Source organism: Corylus avellana, chromosome ca7 (genome assembly GCF_901000735.1).
Source record: "Corylus avellana chromosome ca7, CavTom2PMs-1.0".
In the NCBI taxonomy this organism is placed as follows: domain Eukaryota; kingdom Viridiplantae; phylum Streptophyta; class Magnoliopsida; order Fagales; family Betulaceae; genus Corylus; species Corylus avellana.
Window position 1 is genome coordinate 10,799,016 of NC_081547.1, and position 19,208 is coordinate 10,818,223.

At 35.1% G+C, this 19,208-nt stretch overlaps 2 protein-coding genes across 2 annotated transcripts; one reads left to right on the forward strand and one right to left on the reverse strand.

Annotated features, from left to right (window-relative positions):
• The first annotated feature begins 6,437 nt into the window (after positions 1–6,437).
• On the forward strand, positions 6,438–8,670 carry LOC132188585 (serine/threonine-protein kinase RIPK). Its single transcript, XM_059603085.1, has 5 exons — positions 6,438–7,006; positions 7,243–7,378; positions 7,498–7,634; positions 7,721–7,844; positions 7,940–8,670. The coding sequence occupies exons 1-5, from the start codon at positions 6,614–6,616 to the stop codon at positions 8,557–8,559; spliced, it is 1,410 nt and encodes a 469-aa protein (XP_059459068.1). The 5' UTR covers positions 6,438–6,613; the 3' UTR covers positions 8,560–8,670.
• A 2,709-nt stretch (positions 8,671–11,379) lies between these two features.
• On the reverse strand, positions 11,380–15,119 carry LOC132188584 (trimethyltridecatetraene synthase-like). The gene is made up of 2 exons (XM_059603084.1): positions 14,151–15,119; positions 11,380–12,149 (listed from the first exon to the last, which is right to left on the reverse strand). The coding sequence occupies exons 1-2, from the start codon at positions 15,048–15,050 to the stop codon at positions 11,520–11,522; spliced, it is 1,530 nt and encodes a 509-aa protein (XP_059459067.1). The 5' UTR covers positions 15,051–15,119; the 3' UTR covers positions 11,380–11,519.
• Positions 15,120–19,208: the final 4,089 nt, after the last annotated feature.

Sequence of the window (19,208 nt, forward strand, 5' to 3'; positions counted from 1 at the left end):
ACATTTATCACGCTAGCCACTAATTAAATAAATTGACAAGTCATAACGACACCCATCGATTGCCACATTTGCATCACCACCGAAATTCTACTATCACAACAACGTAAGAAAAGGGAGTGAGATCTGAGTCAATACATGAGGAATTTAAGATAGTACGCTACTCGGCTCGATTAGTTTATTGATTAGGATTATGTAGAATCATTAGTTTCCTAGTTAGAGATCTCATGAAAAAATGTATATGATGATCAGGGGTGGAATCAAGATATTTTGTATGGGGAGTCCAAACCTATGTAAATAAATAAGCATATAGATGCATATAGTATTTCTATTCGTGTATGTACGCACATTTATGTAAAATAAAATAGAAAAGTCTTAAATTTACTATGAATTCATAATTCATAAATATATACAAAAGTTACATGTCATGAGTCATAAAGAAATTTGATATACGAGTATAAGAGTAGAAATGATCTATCCTGCCATAGAAACAGTATATATCGAAAGCAATACTTTTGTTAAGTGTTTTTAAAAGTTTGAAGTTGCGGAAGACCCCCCAAGGTTGGTCCCAAGTCCGCCCCTGATGATGGTGTTATTTGCAAATCACAGCCAAAGTTATGGCCTAGTTAACTTTCTTCAAGCACCAACTGACAAAGAAAGGGTTGATCAACACATTTTGTGGATGAAATACTCCGAAGAAAAATTAGTTTACGTAATTGGAAAGCATTACAAGAAAGAGAAATCTAAGAAAATAATATGTGGTGAAGAAACCTAGTCCAAACACATCAAGTTAGTATAATATGTGATGAAGAAAACAATGAAAAGGGAAAAAGTAACAATGATGAGATTGTTTTTATGACTAATGCACAAGATTATCTTATCTGTGTTTCACACACACCAAACAGAGCATAAGAGGGACTAAACTTTGTTGGGAGGAAAACAAAAAATTAAGAAAATCTGTCGTATAATTTTGTTTTGGTGGTCGTGCTACCTTATTTACCTCAATGTTGCCAAACTTTCGTCAAAAGATATAAATGAAGAGAGTAAAGAGTGGAGGTGGCCGGGAAGGCTCCATCCGACAGCGACATGGTAAAGGTATATTCTATCTGAAATGATTATAGTCTCTCTCTCTCTATCAGCTTACAAGGGAACGGCTTATATACATTTACGTGTAACACTTAAGATCGTGTATATATATATATATTATTGTGCAGAGCCAATATTTACAATAGTCAACTTTATCGATACTAATTCGATAGTAATTATTTTTCTATTGGCGGCTCCACTCATCTATTAGTATTCAATAACTTAATATTATACTTATAATACCAAGATATATTTCAATACAGCCTATAGGTCGCTCCCTTCATGAATCGAGCACATAGTCGCAATCCATTAAATCTCATACTCAATATGATGGCTAGTTCTGATATCAAATTATACAAATCATATGTAAAACTCATCTTTAAAAACTTACTTGCAAAAAGATGCTAGGATGCTCACAAACTTAAATACATATTAATTGTTAAGTTTATACTTAATCTTGTATATTTTAGAAATCCCATGCTAGTTGCGATAGATATTCCAAGGAAAGTAGTTGGCAAATTCTAAATAGATACATTTGACAAGAATAACACATCTTTATCCAAACAGATCACATCATTGTAATTAAGTCCAATTACAAAAAATTATTATAATCAGCTATAAAATAATTTTTGTACCACAGACATGTTTGATACAAACCTAAATTCTTGAGATCGGTTTAGCAATTTTTTCTTTGCTTTATGGTTAAGGCAAAAACACTTTTGAATAAAATATGATTTATTTTTTTAAAGGAAAAAAAAAAAAACATAAAGTTTATATACTTTAAAACAATATAAAACAAAAAGATTGTCATAAGATTGAGGGATAGTTCAGTTGATATTATTTCTATTCTTCTTCTTTTTTTGGAAAAAATTTTAATATTCCTCTCAAATTATCATTTAACTGAAAATGTTCCTCCCAACCTTTCAATTGAGACAATTTCCTCCCTAAATTACTAAAAATTGCCAATGTATCTCCAAGGCCAGCAAAAAGACAAAAATTACAATAAATTTTTGTCAATAAGAAAAAAAAAAAATCCTTATAATTTTTTTTTTAACAAAGAAATTTTATTAAATTTCAACTCCCTTTTTTCGTTTAATTTTAGTTCTTTTTTTTAAAAAAATTATTAAGGGTATTTTCGTCATTAGGGGGACATTGACAATTTTTTGTAGTTTGACTGGAGGTGGGGAGGAGAGGGCATTGTCGTAATTAAAAGTTTGGGAATGACATTGTCAATTGGGCAGTAGTTTAAGGAGGTAGGTATGTGGACTTTACCCTCTCTTTTTTTGGTTCTTTATTTTAATAAGCTTTGAAAAGCTATAAGAAACTTTAGATTTTGATTTCGATTATTTGATTAATATGGTAAGACTCATCGGATAGAGGGCCCATACATTAAGGGAAAATGGTTAGAGTATTACAACTTTCATGTGGCAGTTGATTTGACGTTTACCACGTTTGTCACTAACTAATTAAATTGACAGGTCTTCGCCTTATATTCAACCACACAACCTTAACCCTCTCTTCCATTTTGAGACCTAGCCACCTCCAACCACCACTGAAACCCATCACCCCATAATCATTCCACCTGGCTACCACATTTGCATCACCACTGAAATTCGGCTACCATATCAACGTCATATAAGGGAGTGAGATCTGAGTTTAACACATGAGGAATTTAAGATAGTACACTACTTGGCTCGATTGTGTTATTGATTAGGATGATGTAGAATCATCAGGTTCCCAGAGATCTCTCATGAAAAGTCATGTATATAGTGATCAAAGGTGGAATCAATATTTTTTGTGTGGGGGGTCCGAACTTACTTATACAAATAAGCATATAGATGCATATAATCTTTATGTGTGTTTATGATGCAGATCGGGTAGCCAAACAGAAGCCACCGTTCGAACGGCCAAGTGGAACGGAAGGTTGGTAGAATGCCCCATTCAAAGCTCGTTCGAACAGCCATATGTTAAATTCTAGTTTTTACGCTTTCAGTAGTTCCCGTTCAAATGTCCATATGTCCCATTCGAGCGCGTAGCCGTATTTGTTTTATTTAACTGACTTTATTTCGTTATTTTATTAGGGTTAGGGTTTTGAGAGTTTATATTTCGTGCTTTATTAGGTTTAGGAGTCTTGGGGTTATAAATACATACTTATAGCCTCTAAAAAGTCAGATTTGGATTATTATTGAGTTTTATTAATGAGAATACTCAAAGTTGAGTTTATTTCTCTTTTTCCTTTAAACCTTAGATAGACTCTATTGTTTTTAGAAGAATTCTTAGGTCTTTGATAGAATCTAGATCTAGAATTATTTTCCCGTTCTTTCTTGATGTTCTTTGCTGCAGCCCACTAAGTCGCGCTGCATCAGTTGGTATCAGAGCTCAATTACTTTCTATGAATGGGGAGGAGCAACCGTTGTGCAGACATGAACGAGGTGCATGTGCCCACGAAGGCAGCACATAAAGAGCAACTGGCGATTTGTTTACGGTACATGGGTGGTGGGCCGAACGGTTGTCGTCACCAACCAAGACCGCGATTCGCGGAGGCGGAAGGCAAATCTATCGCTGAATGTTGGCAACACGTGGAAGATCAATTTGAGGCTATGATGGATCAAATCGAAGACCTCACTACCCGAATATCCAACATGGGTGGTCACAATGGGAGTGGATCTAGAAACTCGTTTGCGGAGCGCCGAACGCACGAACGTCAACACAGTGCGCAAGCTCATGCCCATCAGCGGGTGAACAGGATCAAACTCGATTTACCGAAATTCCAAGGTTGCTTGCAACCCAAAGAGTTCGTGGTAATAGAAAAATTAAAAAAAGTCAAAAAAAAAAAAAAAGGTGTTTAGGGGAACAGGGATTGAGGCGGAGAGTCCACGACAAGCCAATTTGACTTTTATTCGCCAACCTCAACTCCATCTACCCAATCTATATGTGGAGGAGCAAGGTGAACCTATTGATGAGGAATTCCAGAAATCTAAAATCCTTAATGAAAAATTCGAGCATGAAGATGTTGAAGATTCTTCACAAGAGTTTGTGGATTGAGATTCCCCACCAACCTATGATGATGATGTTAATGAGGAAGATCCAATTAAGGGACCTTTGCCATCCAACCAAGGGAGAATACGCAGTAGATTGGTTTACTACCATGTTCGGCAGCTTCTACCCCGAAGAAGATGCCTAATTGGAAGAGGAAGAGCCCACGGATGACATCGCCGATTATGACAAGGTTGATGAAGACCTTTCAAGTGAATTGCCTAATTTTAATGGTGAAGAGGTTGATTATGTTGATTTCCTTGATGTTGAAGATATTTTAAATTCTCCTAACAATGATTATGGTGAGTTTTATGCAGATGAGGAAAATTATATGTTCACAAGGGAAACAACGGATGGCCCATTCTTGAGTATTTTCATGGCACATGGAAGGGAAAAGGAACGAAAGAAGTACGGCAAATCAGAAGTATTGCCAAGTGGGGTGTGGGGGCCTTCACGACAACCATCAAGGTATTTCGATGATGAGGAGCATCACGCTTATTGTGGGGTGTTGTCTTGTCTTGATCTTGAGGAAGGGCGAGTGGAACGAGTTGATAGGACATCCGAGGGACCGTGGAAAGAACCAGCCGAATTCGAGGTCGAATTTTCTCCAACCAGGAGAGGATAATGCAGATCGGGTAGCCAAATAGAAGCCACCGTTCGAACGGCCAAGTGGAACGGAAGGCTGGCAGAATGCCCCGTTCGAAGCCCATTCGAATGGCCATATGTTAAATTCCAGTTTTTACGCTTTCAGTAGTTCTTGTTCGAAAGGCCATATGTCCCGTTCGAATGCGTAGCCGTATTTGTTTTATTTAACCGACTTTATTTTGTTATTTTATTAGGGTTAGGGTTTTAAGAGTTTATATTTCGTGTTTTATTAGGTTTAGGAGTCTAGGGGTTATAAATACATGCTTATAGCCTCCAGAAAGTCAAATTTGGATTATTATTGAGTTTTATTAATGAGAATACTCAGAGTTGAGTTTATTCCTCTTTTTCCTTTAAATCTTAGATAGACTCTATTGTTTTTAAAACAATTCTTAGGTCTTTGATAGAATCTAGATCTTGAATTGTTTATCCATTCTTTTATCGTTGTTCTTCGCTACATCCCACCAAGTCGGGCTGCATCAGTATACGTGCATTTATGTAAAATAAAAATAGAAAAGTCTTAAATTTAATTTCATTTTAAGTCATAATTCATAAATGTATACAAAAGTTACATATCATGAGTCATAAAGTAATTTGATATAAGAGTACAAGAGTAGAAATCTATGATATGGGTGGTGGGAAACTTTATATTTGACGGGCTTAGAGTATCAAAAGCAATACTTTTGTAAATGTTTTAAAAAAGTTTGGGGTTGCCGAAGACCCCCAAGGTTAATCCAACGTCCGCCCCTGAAGATGAGTTTATTTGCAAATCACAGCCAAGGTTATGACCAACACAATTGTGGATGAAATACTCTTAAGAAAACCTAGTTTACTTAATTGGAAAGCATTACAAGAATGAGAAATCTAAGAAAATAATTCATTTTAAAAAACTTCCACTTACCGTCTTATTGGAGATTGTATAATCCTAATTAAACTATTATTCTCAAATTGAATAATAATCATTTTCCCCCAATATTGAGACAGTTTTCTTCCTTTTTGGTCAAATGATATGTTTCAATTCATGACGTACACCCTTCAGATTCATGAACCCGTGTTGTGAGTGCAAGACTAAGAAGGGCTACATTGCTCAGCTTGAGAAAACAAGCAAGAAAAGAGAAGGCAAGTGGAGATAATTTTGGCAGATAGAAGAGGCTGGACGTGTCCCTACAAGGCAAATGGGGGTTGGAGAAATTTTTTTCGATTTACCATAACTATATAATTCAACCCTAATTCGATTTATTTAACTAAACGGTTAAAATCCTTCAACTATAACCGTCGACTCGTAACTCGACTCATTTAATTTAACGTGATAGACTCCTTAACCCTAACACTTTAATTTCATATTGAGTTCGTGTTGAATTCGCACGTTATATCAAAAATTACCAGCCTTAACAAAATACACATAATTGTTTTTAATTAAATTATTAAAAAAAAACATATACTTTTCACTTCAAACACGTGCCAGTTTAATCAAATAGGAGGTACTAATCCATGAGGCTGCTGTTTCTAATGTGGACCACTCGAAAAAGTATTGCCGCTGTCAACCTTCAAAGTCAAGGCTGAGCTAAGGCCATTTTTGCTCTCTACCCAATAGCCATGGGACCCAAAATTAAATATAGCCTGGTACAATGTTTTTCTTCTAGAGCAACAAGATTTCCATTTATTGTGCAGCAAATGAATTTCTCCAGCAAGGAAAATAAGGGGTGGTCGGTCATCATCAGGCCATAGACTTGTTCATTTTAGTCTTCTAATTACCAACCCCTTTTAACCCCCTCCCCATATCTTTCTCAATAAATTGCTTCAATCTCGAGCTTTAGAGAGACAGTTTAGGATCGATCACTTCAATCAAGCTATGGCTTTCAGAAATATCATCACATTGAAAAGCTGCTTCTCACCCACTTGCTGTTTCAAGGCCAAGAACCCTCTACTCTCTGAGCCAAAACTTGCAGCTTCCAAACATAGCTCTTTCCGTGGGTTGTCCATGTCGGATTTTAGCAACTCCTCCTTGTCGGTCATGAGTGATCTATCCATCTCTCTTGTCGGATCAAATCTTCATGTTTTTACTCTCAAGGAGCTCAAGGATATCACACAGAATCTCTCAAAGAGTAATTTTCTTGGTGAAGGTGGGTTCGGACCGGTTTATAAAGGGTTCATTGATGACAAGCTTAGGCCTGGTTTGGAGGCTCAGCCTGTGGCTGTCAAGGTATTGGACTTGGATGGCAAGCAAGGCCACAGGGAGTGGCTGGTAAGCTTTTTTACCCATTTCAATATCTTTCTCTTTTTGTTTTTTTTTTGTCGGCGGCTCGAATGGAAGCCTCAGCAGTGTTATACCTCGAGGTCTTGTGTTTCGAGCCCGGACCTAAAGCAATACCTGTGGTTTGCAGACGATTGCACTAGAAGTGGGTCCCTACTTTAGAAAAGTTTAATTAACATTATATGATAAAAAATGGCTATGTTAGAATCATCTTCATAATTCTGCAGGCTGAAGTTATATATCTTGGGCAATTAAGGCACTCCCATCTTGTGACCTTGATCGGATACTGCTGTGAAGATGAGCACCGGCTGCTTGTGTACGAATACATGGAGCGTGGCAACTTAGACAACCAACTATTTAGAGGTATATATATATATATATATATATATATATATGCCTTGGTGTTTGAAATTAATTTGATATATGTACCAATTTTTTCTGAAACCAATTTTTATATGTGTATATGTTTGTGATTAATGCAGGCTATTCTGCAGCCTTGCCTTGGTTAACAAGAATAAAAATTGCAATTGGGGCTGCAAAAGGCCTTTCTTTTCTCCACGAAGAAGAAAAACCAGTCATATTTCGAGATTTTAAAGCTTCCAACATCTTGTTAGACTCAGTAATACACTTGATCTTCTTACCCATTTTTCACATTTCACACATATATTTAGTTTAAAAGTGAGTGACAATAAAAGTACTTCTCAGGATTACAATGCTAAGCTCTCTGATTTTGGGCTTGCCACGGATGGACCAGAAGGGGATGAAACTCATGTCACAACCCGTGTTATGGGCACAGAAGGTTATGCGGCTCCTGAATACATCATGACAGGTAATGATTTAACATGATATCATAGTAAATGTGGTGAATTCGAATACTGACTCTATAGTTTATCGTTTATTTCATATTTCAATTAAATATTTCAGGTCATTTGACGACTATGAGCGATGTATTCAGCTATGGAGTGGTCCTTTTGGAGCTACTGACGGGTAGGAGATCCGTGGACAAGAACCGGCCGGGTAGAGAGCAGAATTTGGTGGATTGGGCAAGGCCTCTTTTGAAGGATACCCATAAGCTTGAAAGAATAATTGACCGCAGGCTTGAAGGGCAGTACTCGAGCGAAGGGGCTAGAAAGGTAGCCTTATTGGCCTACCAATGCCTGAGCCAGCACCCAAAGTCAAGGCCCACAATGAGCCATGTGGTCAAGACCCTGGAGCCTCTCCTGGACCTGAAAGATATCCCCATTGGACCCTTCGTTTACACTGTGCCAAATGAAGAAAACAGTGAAAGTGAATGCAGCATGGCAAGAAAATCAAGAGACCATGGAAATGGAAATAAGGATGAAAAGAAAGAAGAGGAGGAAAAGAAGAAGGGGCGTCAGCAGCAGGGGAAAGGTCATAGGTATAATAGACGTCGGATCAAAAAGTCACTGAGATCTCGAGCCGTCTATTCTGATACGGCTTTGTATAAAACTCTTGGGACTAGTTTGTACTCTTCCGTACTTGAACCTTTGGGCCAAGAGGGCATTGTTAGTAGTAACCCTTAAGCATATTGTACACATTAAAGAAAATTATATTAATTTTGTTGGATATTTTTTCATTGTGAATGGTAAAATTGTAACACTTTCATTGAAATTGAGAGAGTACGGCTTGGTTTATGTGTACCTTTTTTCTTTCAAATAAGTACGGATATTTTTCCGTCCACACTTGTTCCAAAGATTCGTGAATTGCCCTTTTTGCTAAACAGTAAGCCGTAGATGGAAAATAACCCATGGTTTATATTTCTGGTATTAATGAAATGTGGACTTGCACAAGGACTAAAAACCTTTGAACCTAAAATTTCCACCACTGCCAACTGTGTGAATGATTACCATCCATATTTTTGGCTGGTTTTTGTTCAAAATTTCTGGCTTTCATTGAATTTTGTTGAGGCCTCGTTGAAAGATGTAATCCTTGTTAGGAAATTGATAATAAATTAGCAACCAATTTCCCCCAGCCCTTTATGCGAAAGACAAGTTTAAAAAGAAAACACACGAGAACACACATCAATCACACATGTACACAAAGAGTTTACGTGGTTCAGCCCAAAACCTGGCCTACGTCCACCAACAAGAGAGTTCCACTATGAGCAAATTTTTACAACTCACAGTACATGCCCATACCACCAAAATACACTTTACCCAGAGAAAAGCCTCACACGCTCATCTCAATACAAGTGATAATTGAATTAAGGACAAAACACTCACTCTCTTGCCCATCCCCTCCCCTCCCTAGCTCTCTTCTCTCTTCCTTACATTGAAGAAGCTCTTCCTTGGGATCTCTTCTAAGGGATTCAGAGATAATTTACTCTCTTCTGCAGCCTTCCTTATATAGGAGCACAAGGGTTGGTGAGAAACATGAAAGTCCATGGTTGGTGAGAATGGTTGGTGCAACAACCATGCACTATTCCTCCGACGGCTTGGTTGGTGCAACAACCATGCACTATTCCTCCGACGGCTTGGTTGGTGAACTCCACCAACCATTTGACCCATGTGGGATTCATGGCTTGATTAATTCAAGGCAATTTCCAACAATCCTGAATACCCAATTTCCATATGCCTTTTCAGTGAAGATTTCTAAGTCAAAATTCCATGATCATCAGCACTCTAAGCATTGGGTTGGCCAATTCACCGTTGAGAACCAGAAGATGTGAGTCATGTGACCGACCTTATAGTTATATGAGTCCTCAGCGGATTTAACGCATTCTATGGAAGTAGACGACATTTCTTTTGGGCTAGACTCTCATTTTCCACCCCTCCACAAACCCACCCACCTAGTCTTTCATTTCTCAACCAATTTTGAAGATAAACAGCCATTTATTGAGATTATGGAGACAAGAATTATAATAACTCAAGAGACAAAGAACTAAAGAATTAAGAAATACAAGAACGCAGAAGACAGAGTTACAAAATAATAAATTAATTTTATTGTTGTTAATGTAAAAGTAGAAATGACTTATAACCTTTATATTTTTTCTCTATAAATAGAATATTGTATAAAATCAAAGATATTAAGGAAAGATGTAGCCAATAAAAAAAAAATTTGATATGAAGTATGAAGATGAATCATAAATTGAACCATCTTAATTCTCTGAACCCCTCTTTCCTAAATTATAAGTTAGAATATGTAATGATAAAATCCAAAATGGTACAACAGGATTTCTCTCATGTTATTGCTGTACCGTAGCACCAGTGAACACTTTGGACACTTTATTAGTATAATATACGGTAGCTGAATTATTGTCATCATATTCATTTGTCTAGGCCATCTTGTTCTTCATTGGGAGCGTTGGCGTGGTCATTGCTTTTGTTACAAGCCGTGTGTCTCAGTAGCCGTCAATCCATCAAATCGGAGTGAGTGCTGGGCAAACCCATCTCTAACAAGGGCCCCCAACACGTGTTTGTGTATTATGTGAATAATAAATTCGAGATTGAATTCTTCAAATTAATTTATGTAATTAACCTTAAAATTAATTAATTAATTAATAATTAGTATGAATTTACCAAAGATAAACGGTTATGATATTTACTTTAAATAAGAAATTAATAAGTTAATTGAGTTGCTCATAAATAAATGAGCCAAGTTTGAACATAATATTAGTTCAGTAATAAGCTTGAGTTCGAAATAAAATTAAATTAGCTAAGCTTGAACATTCAATATTTGGCTCGACTCATGGTTTTGTTCATATTCCATTGTGTGATTAGGGTGCGTTTGGCATTATAATTTTGAATATAAAAGCGCAATTTAAGACCAAATTGAAGAAAATGTATCGTTTGAAAGTGCGTTTTTATAAAATCGAAATTTGAAAATGTAAAAAAAACTTGCTTTTCAGATGTTACTTTTTGAAATCACAATTCTAACCGGACACTTAAAGAAGTGGACCCCCTAAGCCTAAAATTTCATAAGTGGTGCATGGTCCATTGCTAACTTGGTGTCATTTTAGGATGAGGGAAATTGAAAACGTAAAAAAAACTTGCTTTTCAAATATTTTATTTATTGAAATCGCAATTCTAATTGGACACTTATTAAAGAAGTGGACCCCATAAGCCTAAAATTTCATCTGTGGCGCATGGTCCATTGCTGACTTGGTGTCATTATAGGTTGAAGAAAATCGGGTATAAAATCCGGCACAAGATTGGTTTTTTTTTTTTTTTTTTTTTTTTTTTTTTTATGTCTGCACAATGAGAGAAGAGAATTTGAGCTAATAATCTCTACTTTATGAGGCGTTGTCTGCAGCCAATTGAGCTAACCCTTGAGAGCCCTTGAGAGACACAAGACTGGTCTACTGAAATGCAAAAGAAAGTATAGGAAATATAATGCACAAAACAAGACATACAAACATAGATCACATTAATAACCCCATTAACATTATAGCTAGCAAATTAAGAAGCACATGGAGTAGAGGTAGCATTATAACAGCAGCGCTAAGACAGTCTGAAAATACTTATTGGAGTGACTTAAGCCAAAATCAGAGGGAGTAAACATGTTGTGGAAGCCTTGGCTCCACAGCAGCAACAAGTGGGATTTTCTTAGGAGTTGAAAGCCCAAAAATTTCCTCCATGTCCAACCCTTCCTTCTCCATGTTCCCTGGCAATTTCCAGGTAAATCCATGCAAGAGATTAGCCAAGCTCGACTGAATCACCTTCAGGCCGAGGCTGTAACCCGGGCACATCCTTCTCCCGGAGCCGAAAGGCAGCAACTCATAATCATGCCCTTTGACATCAATGGCCTTCCCGAAGAACCTCTCAGGGCAAAACTCATCAGGGTTTTCCCACAATTCTGGATCCCTTCCAATGGTCCACACGTTTACAAGCACCCGTGTCCCTTTGAGAATGTCATAGCCAGCAATCTGGCAGTCTTCGCGGGATAGCCGAGGCACCAACATCGGTGCCACCGGGTGCAGCCGCATTGTTTCCTTGACAATTGCATCAACGTATGGTAGATTGACAATGTCCTTCTCTTCAACCCATCTATCTCTTCCAATTACCCTGTCCAGCTCTTCTGCAGCCTTCTTGAAAACCTCTGGCTTTTTTAGGAGCTCAGAGATTGCCCATTCCACAGTAACAGCCGAGCTCTCAGTTCCACCAGCTATCAAATCCTGAACCATCAATTACCCAAAGCACACAAGTCAGTGATGAATGATAATGAATGACATCTTCCTATTTTTCAATGGGAAAAAATGTACTGGTAAAAATCAACCAGAGCAAAGCAAAAATGTAGGGTACATGAGTCACGTGTATGTGCTCAGTGTTGTGAGATCCACCTAATGTAAAAAAAAAAATAAAGAAATAAAGAAAAAAAAATAAAGAAAAAGGAGAAAACTTCACTTCGGCCCCTGCACTTCTACCTGATTTTATAAACTTCTCATGAATTTTTAAATTTCTCATTTTGGACCACTAAACTTTTAATTACTCTCAATTAGAACTCTTTCATTAATTTTAGCGGTTAAAAATACAAAAAAAGACTAAAATGTCATTGATTTTCATTTTTTTTAAAATAAAAAAAAGTTTTGAAAGTTAAAATTTTAATCAAAAGTTAGAAGTATAAACGTCATGTAATATTTAAAATCTGACAAAAAAAATTACATTGATAGTAATTAAAAGTTTAAGGGATCAAAATGAAATATTTGAAAGTTCAAGAAAAAACTTTTTGTAAAATTTAATGAAAATTTATGGGGTCAAAATAGAGTTTTCCAAAAAAGCAAAAGAATTGGGCCCCATTTGATAGTCTTTTTCTATAAAAATAAAAAATAAAAAAATTGGGGATCCACCCTTCCTTTCTTATCTGGCATAGAAAATGGTGCAATCCAATCATGAACTGAAAAGTGTACTAACTTGTGTCCAGACAGCAACTTGAGGTTTAACCAATGGAATGAGAGACACGTGGAGACTCGTTTGAGGTTGCGGTCAAAGATATTTATGTCACTAATTCAAGTTGAATAACGACTGCCTAATGGGGGTTATGAGAAGTTCAAGGAAGTTTCTAACTAATGAATAATTTATATGAACCAAAATTAGTGTAACACACACAAGGTATTTTACGAATTCTACAAATAAAATATACCACTAAATAATGGAACTAAATATACAGTTAAATTTTTTATTATATATATATATATATATATATATATATATATAAATTAGATCCTCCAATGGTTCAAGTTTAGGTAGAACTAAAGGTCAACTCGTAATTGAAAATAAAACGATAAAAAAGTAAAAAGTTTTTTTTTTTTTTTTTCTTTTCATATACAATAAATGCAATGAAAGAGACATACGTTAATAATTCAATCAAATAAGCTACACGTACTAGTCGAACTTGACACTTAATTGGATATATATATATATATATATATATATATAGTTTTTAATTGGCGACAACTTTTTAATCTACTCAAAAGTCAATACAAAATGTCTCGGAGGGATAGCTACACCTTATGAAATGAATGTTATCACTTCGAATTTCCCTTTTCTCCTCTTATGTGAACATATAAAAAAAAAAAACAAAAAACAAAATCAACACAAAATTAATGTATTAACTATTTACTGCCTACTGAGTAATTATTGACTGCTATCAAATCGTTACCGACTGACAATCGACTTTTGGTGGTCGGTAGCTAGGTGGAATAAAAATATTATTTTGACATTGGTTTAGTTTGGTGGACGGTAAAAAAAAACAAATTTTGTTGGCTAAGTGACTTAACTGATTTTTCAAGTGAATTTTTAATTTTATCTAGTATGTTTTCTTATTGTATTCGTCCAGATAATTTGTGGTTTTCCTTTTGATATATGTTCCATAAATTTACTTTTTCTTTTCATTTATAAAGCATATGCTTTACACATTTAATAGTTTACAAGAAAATTGAAAAATCTTAACATCAAAGCTTATAATCGATCACCTATTAACCAACTAACCGATTAACTGAACAAATCGAAACTATTCCTTGAACCCATTTAATAAATAAATAAATTATGAATTAACCCGCTTAACTCTACATTCAACTTTAATTTCAATTAAAAATATTAATGAATAAAATAAAAAAGTAGAGTTAATTAGTAATTTTTTTTTTTTTTTTTTGAGGAAATTAGTAATGTTTTAGTACCTGGGTAAAAGCCTTGACGCCATGTCTTTCCAGCTTAACATCGAGAGTAGGATCATCAGCAAGGTCCAACAGCAAATCGACCATGTCCTTTGCAGAATCATCCTTGGCTTCTTTCCTGTTTGCTATATGTTCATCCAAAACATGCTCCAAGAATCTATCAAACTTCTTGCTCAACGCCTTCATTCTCTTAATATACCCCTGCAAGTCCAAGAAATTGATCCAAGGTATGGAATCCCCAATATTCAGCACCCCGCTCAGCAAGAAAAGCTCGTCCAACATCTTCTTGAACTCCTCCGGGCTCACAATCGACGCCTCCGATTCGTCGGTGTACTTCTTTCCGAGCACCATCCGGCTTATCACGTTCAGGCTCACCGTCGAAAGGTGGTCTTTCAAGGTCACCGCCGTGTTCTTCGACTCGTACAGCCCTCTCAGCAACGCGTTCATCTCCTCCCTGCGTATGTACTCGTACGACTCTAACCGTTTTACGCTGAAGAGTTCCATCAAACACATCTTGCGCGCCTGCCGCCAGTATGGCCCGTAAGGGGACCACGTGATGTCGGAGTAGTTGTAGGTGGTGTACTTTCCGGCGGCGATTTTGGGGCGGTTGGCGAAGGTGACGTCGTGGGTTTTGAGGAAGGCCTTGGCCATTTCCACGGAGGACCCGACGACGACGGGGAATGAACCGAACCGGAGATGCATAATGGGGCCGTATTTTTGGGACAGCGCGTGGATGGATCGGTGGGGGAGTGAGCCAATGAGGTTTAGATTTCCGATGACCGGCCATGGTTTTGGGCCTGGCGGCAAGTTTGCTTTGCGGCGGCGGAGGTGGCGGGAGAGGAGGAAGAGGGCTAAGGTTGCCAGCCATGCCGCTGCATATGAAGCCCATGAAGGAGATCCCATTGGTAGTGACTGAGTTATAAGGATCAGCACAAATGGGTGTGTTTCAGTATGTGTGTGGGTGATGAATGTGAAAGTAGTGATGGGTTATTTATAGTGCTAGGAAGCTACACTTTTACCAGTGTCTTTGTGGCTAAATGTGAATGACCAAAGTCTTTATTTATCTTAAAAAAATTTAACAAAGTCTTTGCTTTTGGGAAAAAAAAAAAAAAACTACGGAAAATGCTACATTACAAAATTTTTTCTCTAAAAGCTGGTTTTTAAATGATGTGTCATTATTCAATAAGATCAATTGGTGTTCAATGAGAGACGTCAAATCCTTTTATGACATTCAAAATCGCACCTTCTAAGGCATGTTCTAAGAGTTGTCCAAATAAGTAGAGTGGCATTTGTTGAACCTTAACGGACACATTAATTAAAAACCAACTTTTAAAAATAAAATTTGGTATTTGTATATACATTCCCCCCCTATAACTTTTTCCTTTCAAATTTTCAATTTAAGTAATGTTCGTTCCAAAATTATTAAAAAAAAAAAAAAAAATTGCTTTGTACCTGTGAAAAAAAAAATTATAAGAAATACAAAAAAAAAAAAAAATAGAGAAACATAAAAATAAAGAAAATTATAAGATTATTTTTATCTTTTTATAAGACAAAAGGGCATTAATTTTATTTATTTTTCTTTTTTTTGGGTAGTATGATGAACATTGTTTCAACTTTCAATCGAAGGTTTGAAGGAAAATTACAAATTGGCCATGGTTGGTGAAGGTATGGATACTTTTTCCTATTTAAGATGTCTTTAGTGATGGGTGCTGTTTCTTTACTGTTATTGGATGTGTAATGTAATGTGACTCATTGTCATTGAAAGCTATTATCTTTGTCCAGAGCATCCTTGTCACTGTTTCTCGGAAATTTCAATGATTACTTTTTTCTTGGACGGCATGGTACGTGTCATAACGTGCATTTTTATAAAAATCTCTTAAATTTATTTTTTTATTTTTTTATCAACTATTTTTTTAAAAAAAAAAATTTATATTCTATTATTCAAACTAAAGAGACTTTCATTATTTTATTTAAATATTATTTATTTAAAAATTTCTTATGCTCTTTTCAACATTCATAATATTTAAAAACTTGTTATTTTTCTAATTAACGGTCATGTTTTCTTAGGTTGCCTATATAGATGGAGAATAAAAAACATTTATTTTACCATTTTGACCCTGCATCATCCCTCTTGCCTCTTTCTTATATTTATACTCAAGGGGAAATAAATCATGAGATAAAAAGTTGCAAATTGGTGCTACTCTTGATGAATGATTTTTGAGATTATTATCATTATCCTAAAATTTTTGTTCAAATTCTTTAAATTCGAAAATAAAACTAAAATTAAAAAAAAAAAAAAAAAAAAAGTGCAAAATATATATATATATAAGTGAGTAAATGGGTACATCATCATGGTTGTTGAGATTAAATTGAGAACATCTTGACTATAAGTGAGTAAATGGGTACATCATCATGGTTGTTGAGATTAAATTGAGAACATCTTGACTATTGACTTGCCTTTATGAAAAGCTTTTAGTTCCCAAAACTCTCTCTCACTTTCCTGGAAAATTTAGTTATGGAGATAGAAAGCAATTCGTGCTTTATGAAGTAGACTTAGGTACCGGTCAATGCACCCGGTTGTTGTAAGCCCACTAATGTGAAAGGTATTAATAAAATAAAAGCGACGGCATGGGATATTTCCTTGAATCTACACGTTAGTTTTGAGATATTAGCTTTTAAAGAGTATACTGAGAAGGGTGAAAGTTTATAAAGTTCCTTTTTTATATTGGAGTACTATTGACGGGTCCTTGGAAGGCCGTCTACCGAAATTGTTAGGAAGCTCGGTGACTTATAGCCGAAGGGCCTAGAAGGTACGGTGGCTTGCGGCCTAAACAACCAGTAAGGATTTGAGTAGATTCTCACCAAAATATTACTCTCGACAACTAATTTTCTACTTTGCCAGCTCAATCAATGGTATGTTTACGCCATACGCTCCTCTAACAAACTTGAAAAGGGAATCTTCGAATTAGTAACATACTATTGGCGAATATTCCAAAAATCATTAGAAGAGGGGCGAAGGCTTAAAAAGATAGCAGGAGGGTATTCATTTAGTATGCCTAATTAACCCTACTATTACTCTACCGAAATTTTTTTTTACCTCATTAAACTGACTTGAGTATCAAAGTGGTCATTATACTAACATATATCATACAAAAAATCTGCTTTTAAAGTTGATACTATAAGAGTAATACTACATATATTTATACCAAATTTAATGGTTTTTAAAAATCATTTAAGAGAGCGTAAAAATCAGTGTAAAAAAGTGAGAGTGTGTGTAGCATTACTCTTTGTTATAAACCTAATAATAATTTGGTCATAGAGAATTAAGGGAAAATACAGAAAAGTTGAGCCATAATTTAGGGGGAGTCAACTTAAACAATTATTTTCCCATCTTCGGACAAGAAAATAAAAGCAAGACATGAAAAATACGGAGAAAGTTCGAGAGAATAGCGTGCGGAATCTTTAACAAAAAGACAATAGTAGGTGGACATTGGATCATTTGCTTGGAAACTCCAAGGAAAAGAGCAAGATCGTGGTTGTTGGTTTTATTCGTAGTACTCTTTTTATTTATTTTTTTAATAATTGTAATAGTAGTCTTGAGTCCTTTCTTTCCCTAACCAACCGGTTTCTTATAATATAAGGGTAAAATTGTAATTTTCGTTTTTATTTAGACAAATTTGCCACAGAAACCGACTCCTCTCTAAAATCTAGTTCAAAACAACTGAAAAGAATCTTAATTCTACTTTCACATAATAAATCTACTGTTTTGGATTTCATATTGAAAAAAAAAAATAAAAAAAATTCATATTTTCTTGAAGAGTCTTCCGTCCTACTATCAGGCTGTCAAAAGTCAGACAAGTGTCTGCCAAAGTCTGATGTAGCTTTATTAAAAAAAAAAAAAAAAAAAATTAGAAAAATCTTTCTTCCTAATCCTGCTAGATTTTGTTTTGTTTTTTTTGTTTTTTTTATTAAATTTTTATAAGTTAATATTTAATTTCTAATGCCTCAAAATTTATTTTGTGATTTAAAACTAAAACTTATGGGTGAAAGGTTAACCCTTTAGGAACGGTATCACTTAAAAGAGATTTTATCATTCTAAATTTAGTGCTAATACCTCAAATTTAAATTTTCTTTTAATATCTCTATTCTCCAATAATAATAATAATAATAATAAAAGAAAAAAAAAAAAAAAAAGGGGTCATGTCTACGCTTGAGGCAGCCGAAAATCTCAAATCTTTGTTGAATTCTTGATAGGTTTGTTAATTATGGACGTATTCTTGTTTTTTTATTGTTATATATTCAAATTCACTCAATATAAATATATTAGCAAAAAAAAAAAAAACATAAAACACTTCTCAAAATACAAAATACTTTTTATAAAATTATATTCTTAATTTGTTATATAAATATTTTGATAAAATATGTGTTTAACTTTTGTAAAGATTAGAACTACCTTGTTATTTATAACAATTTAAAAAAAGCTAAAAAAAAAAAAAAAAAAATTAGAGTGGTTGTATGATCTAAAAAGGCGGTTACGGTTAGCGATTATTGGCTAAAACTACTAACCGTAACCACCTAGATGATTAGTAAAATTCACTAATCGTCTATGCTAAACACTTTCAAAAGAGGTTAGCAGTTAATGCGGTTTGCGGTTATTGGCTAAAGCTACTAACCGTAACCGTCTAGGTGGTTAGTAAAATCTACTAACCGCTTAGGCGGTTAACCGGCGGTTAACGGTTATTAGAATATCGCTTTTTAAAAGACAAAATTTTAAATTTTTTAATTTTTTTTTAAAAAATAAAACCAAAATGATGCAATTTCTATGGTTTTACAATACATACAACATCATTTCTAAATTTTTATATATTTTTATCTATATTTAAAATTTTAAACACAAAAGAGACAACATTTCATGTATATATATATATATATATATATATAGGTGGATAACAGTTTTGAAAAAATCTAAAACTGTTAACCGTAATCGCCTAGGCAATTAGCAAATTTTGCTAACTGCCTTAAAAAACAGTTAGCGGTTAGTGCGAAACCACCCACCTTTTC

Bases quoted from the DNA above. Each gene is read 5' to 3' on its own strand.
- LOC132188585 (XM_059603085.1), top strand. From the start codon at position 6,614: ATGGCTTTCAGAAATATCATCACATTGAAAAGCTGCTTCTCACCCACT. The intron at 7,007-7,242 runs GTAAGCTTTTTT...ATAATTCTGCAG, and splicing joins AAGGCCACAGGGAGTGGCTG to GCTGAAGTTATATATCTTGG. The intron at 7,845-7,939 runs GTAATGATTTAA...TAAATATTTCAG, and splicing joins TCCTGAATACATCATGACAG to GTCATTTGACGACTATGAGC.
- LOC132188584 (XM_059603084.1), bottom strand. From the start codon at position 15,050: ATGGGATCTCCTTCATGGGCTTCATATGCAGCGGCATGGCTGGCAACC. The intron at 12,150-14,150 runs GTACTAAAACAT...TTGATGGTTCAG, and splicing joins GCGTCAAGGCTTTTACCCAG to GATTTGATAGCTGGTGGAAC.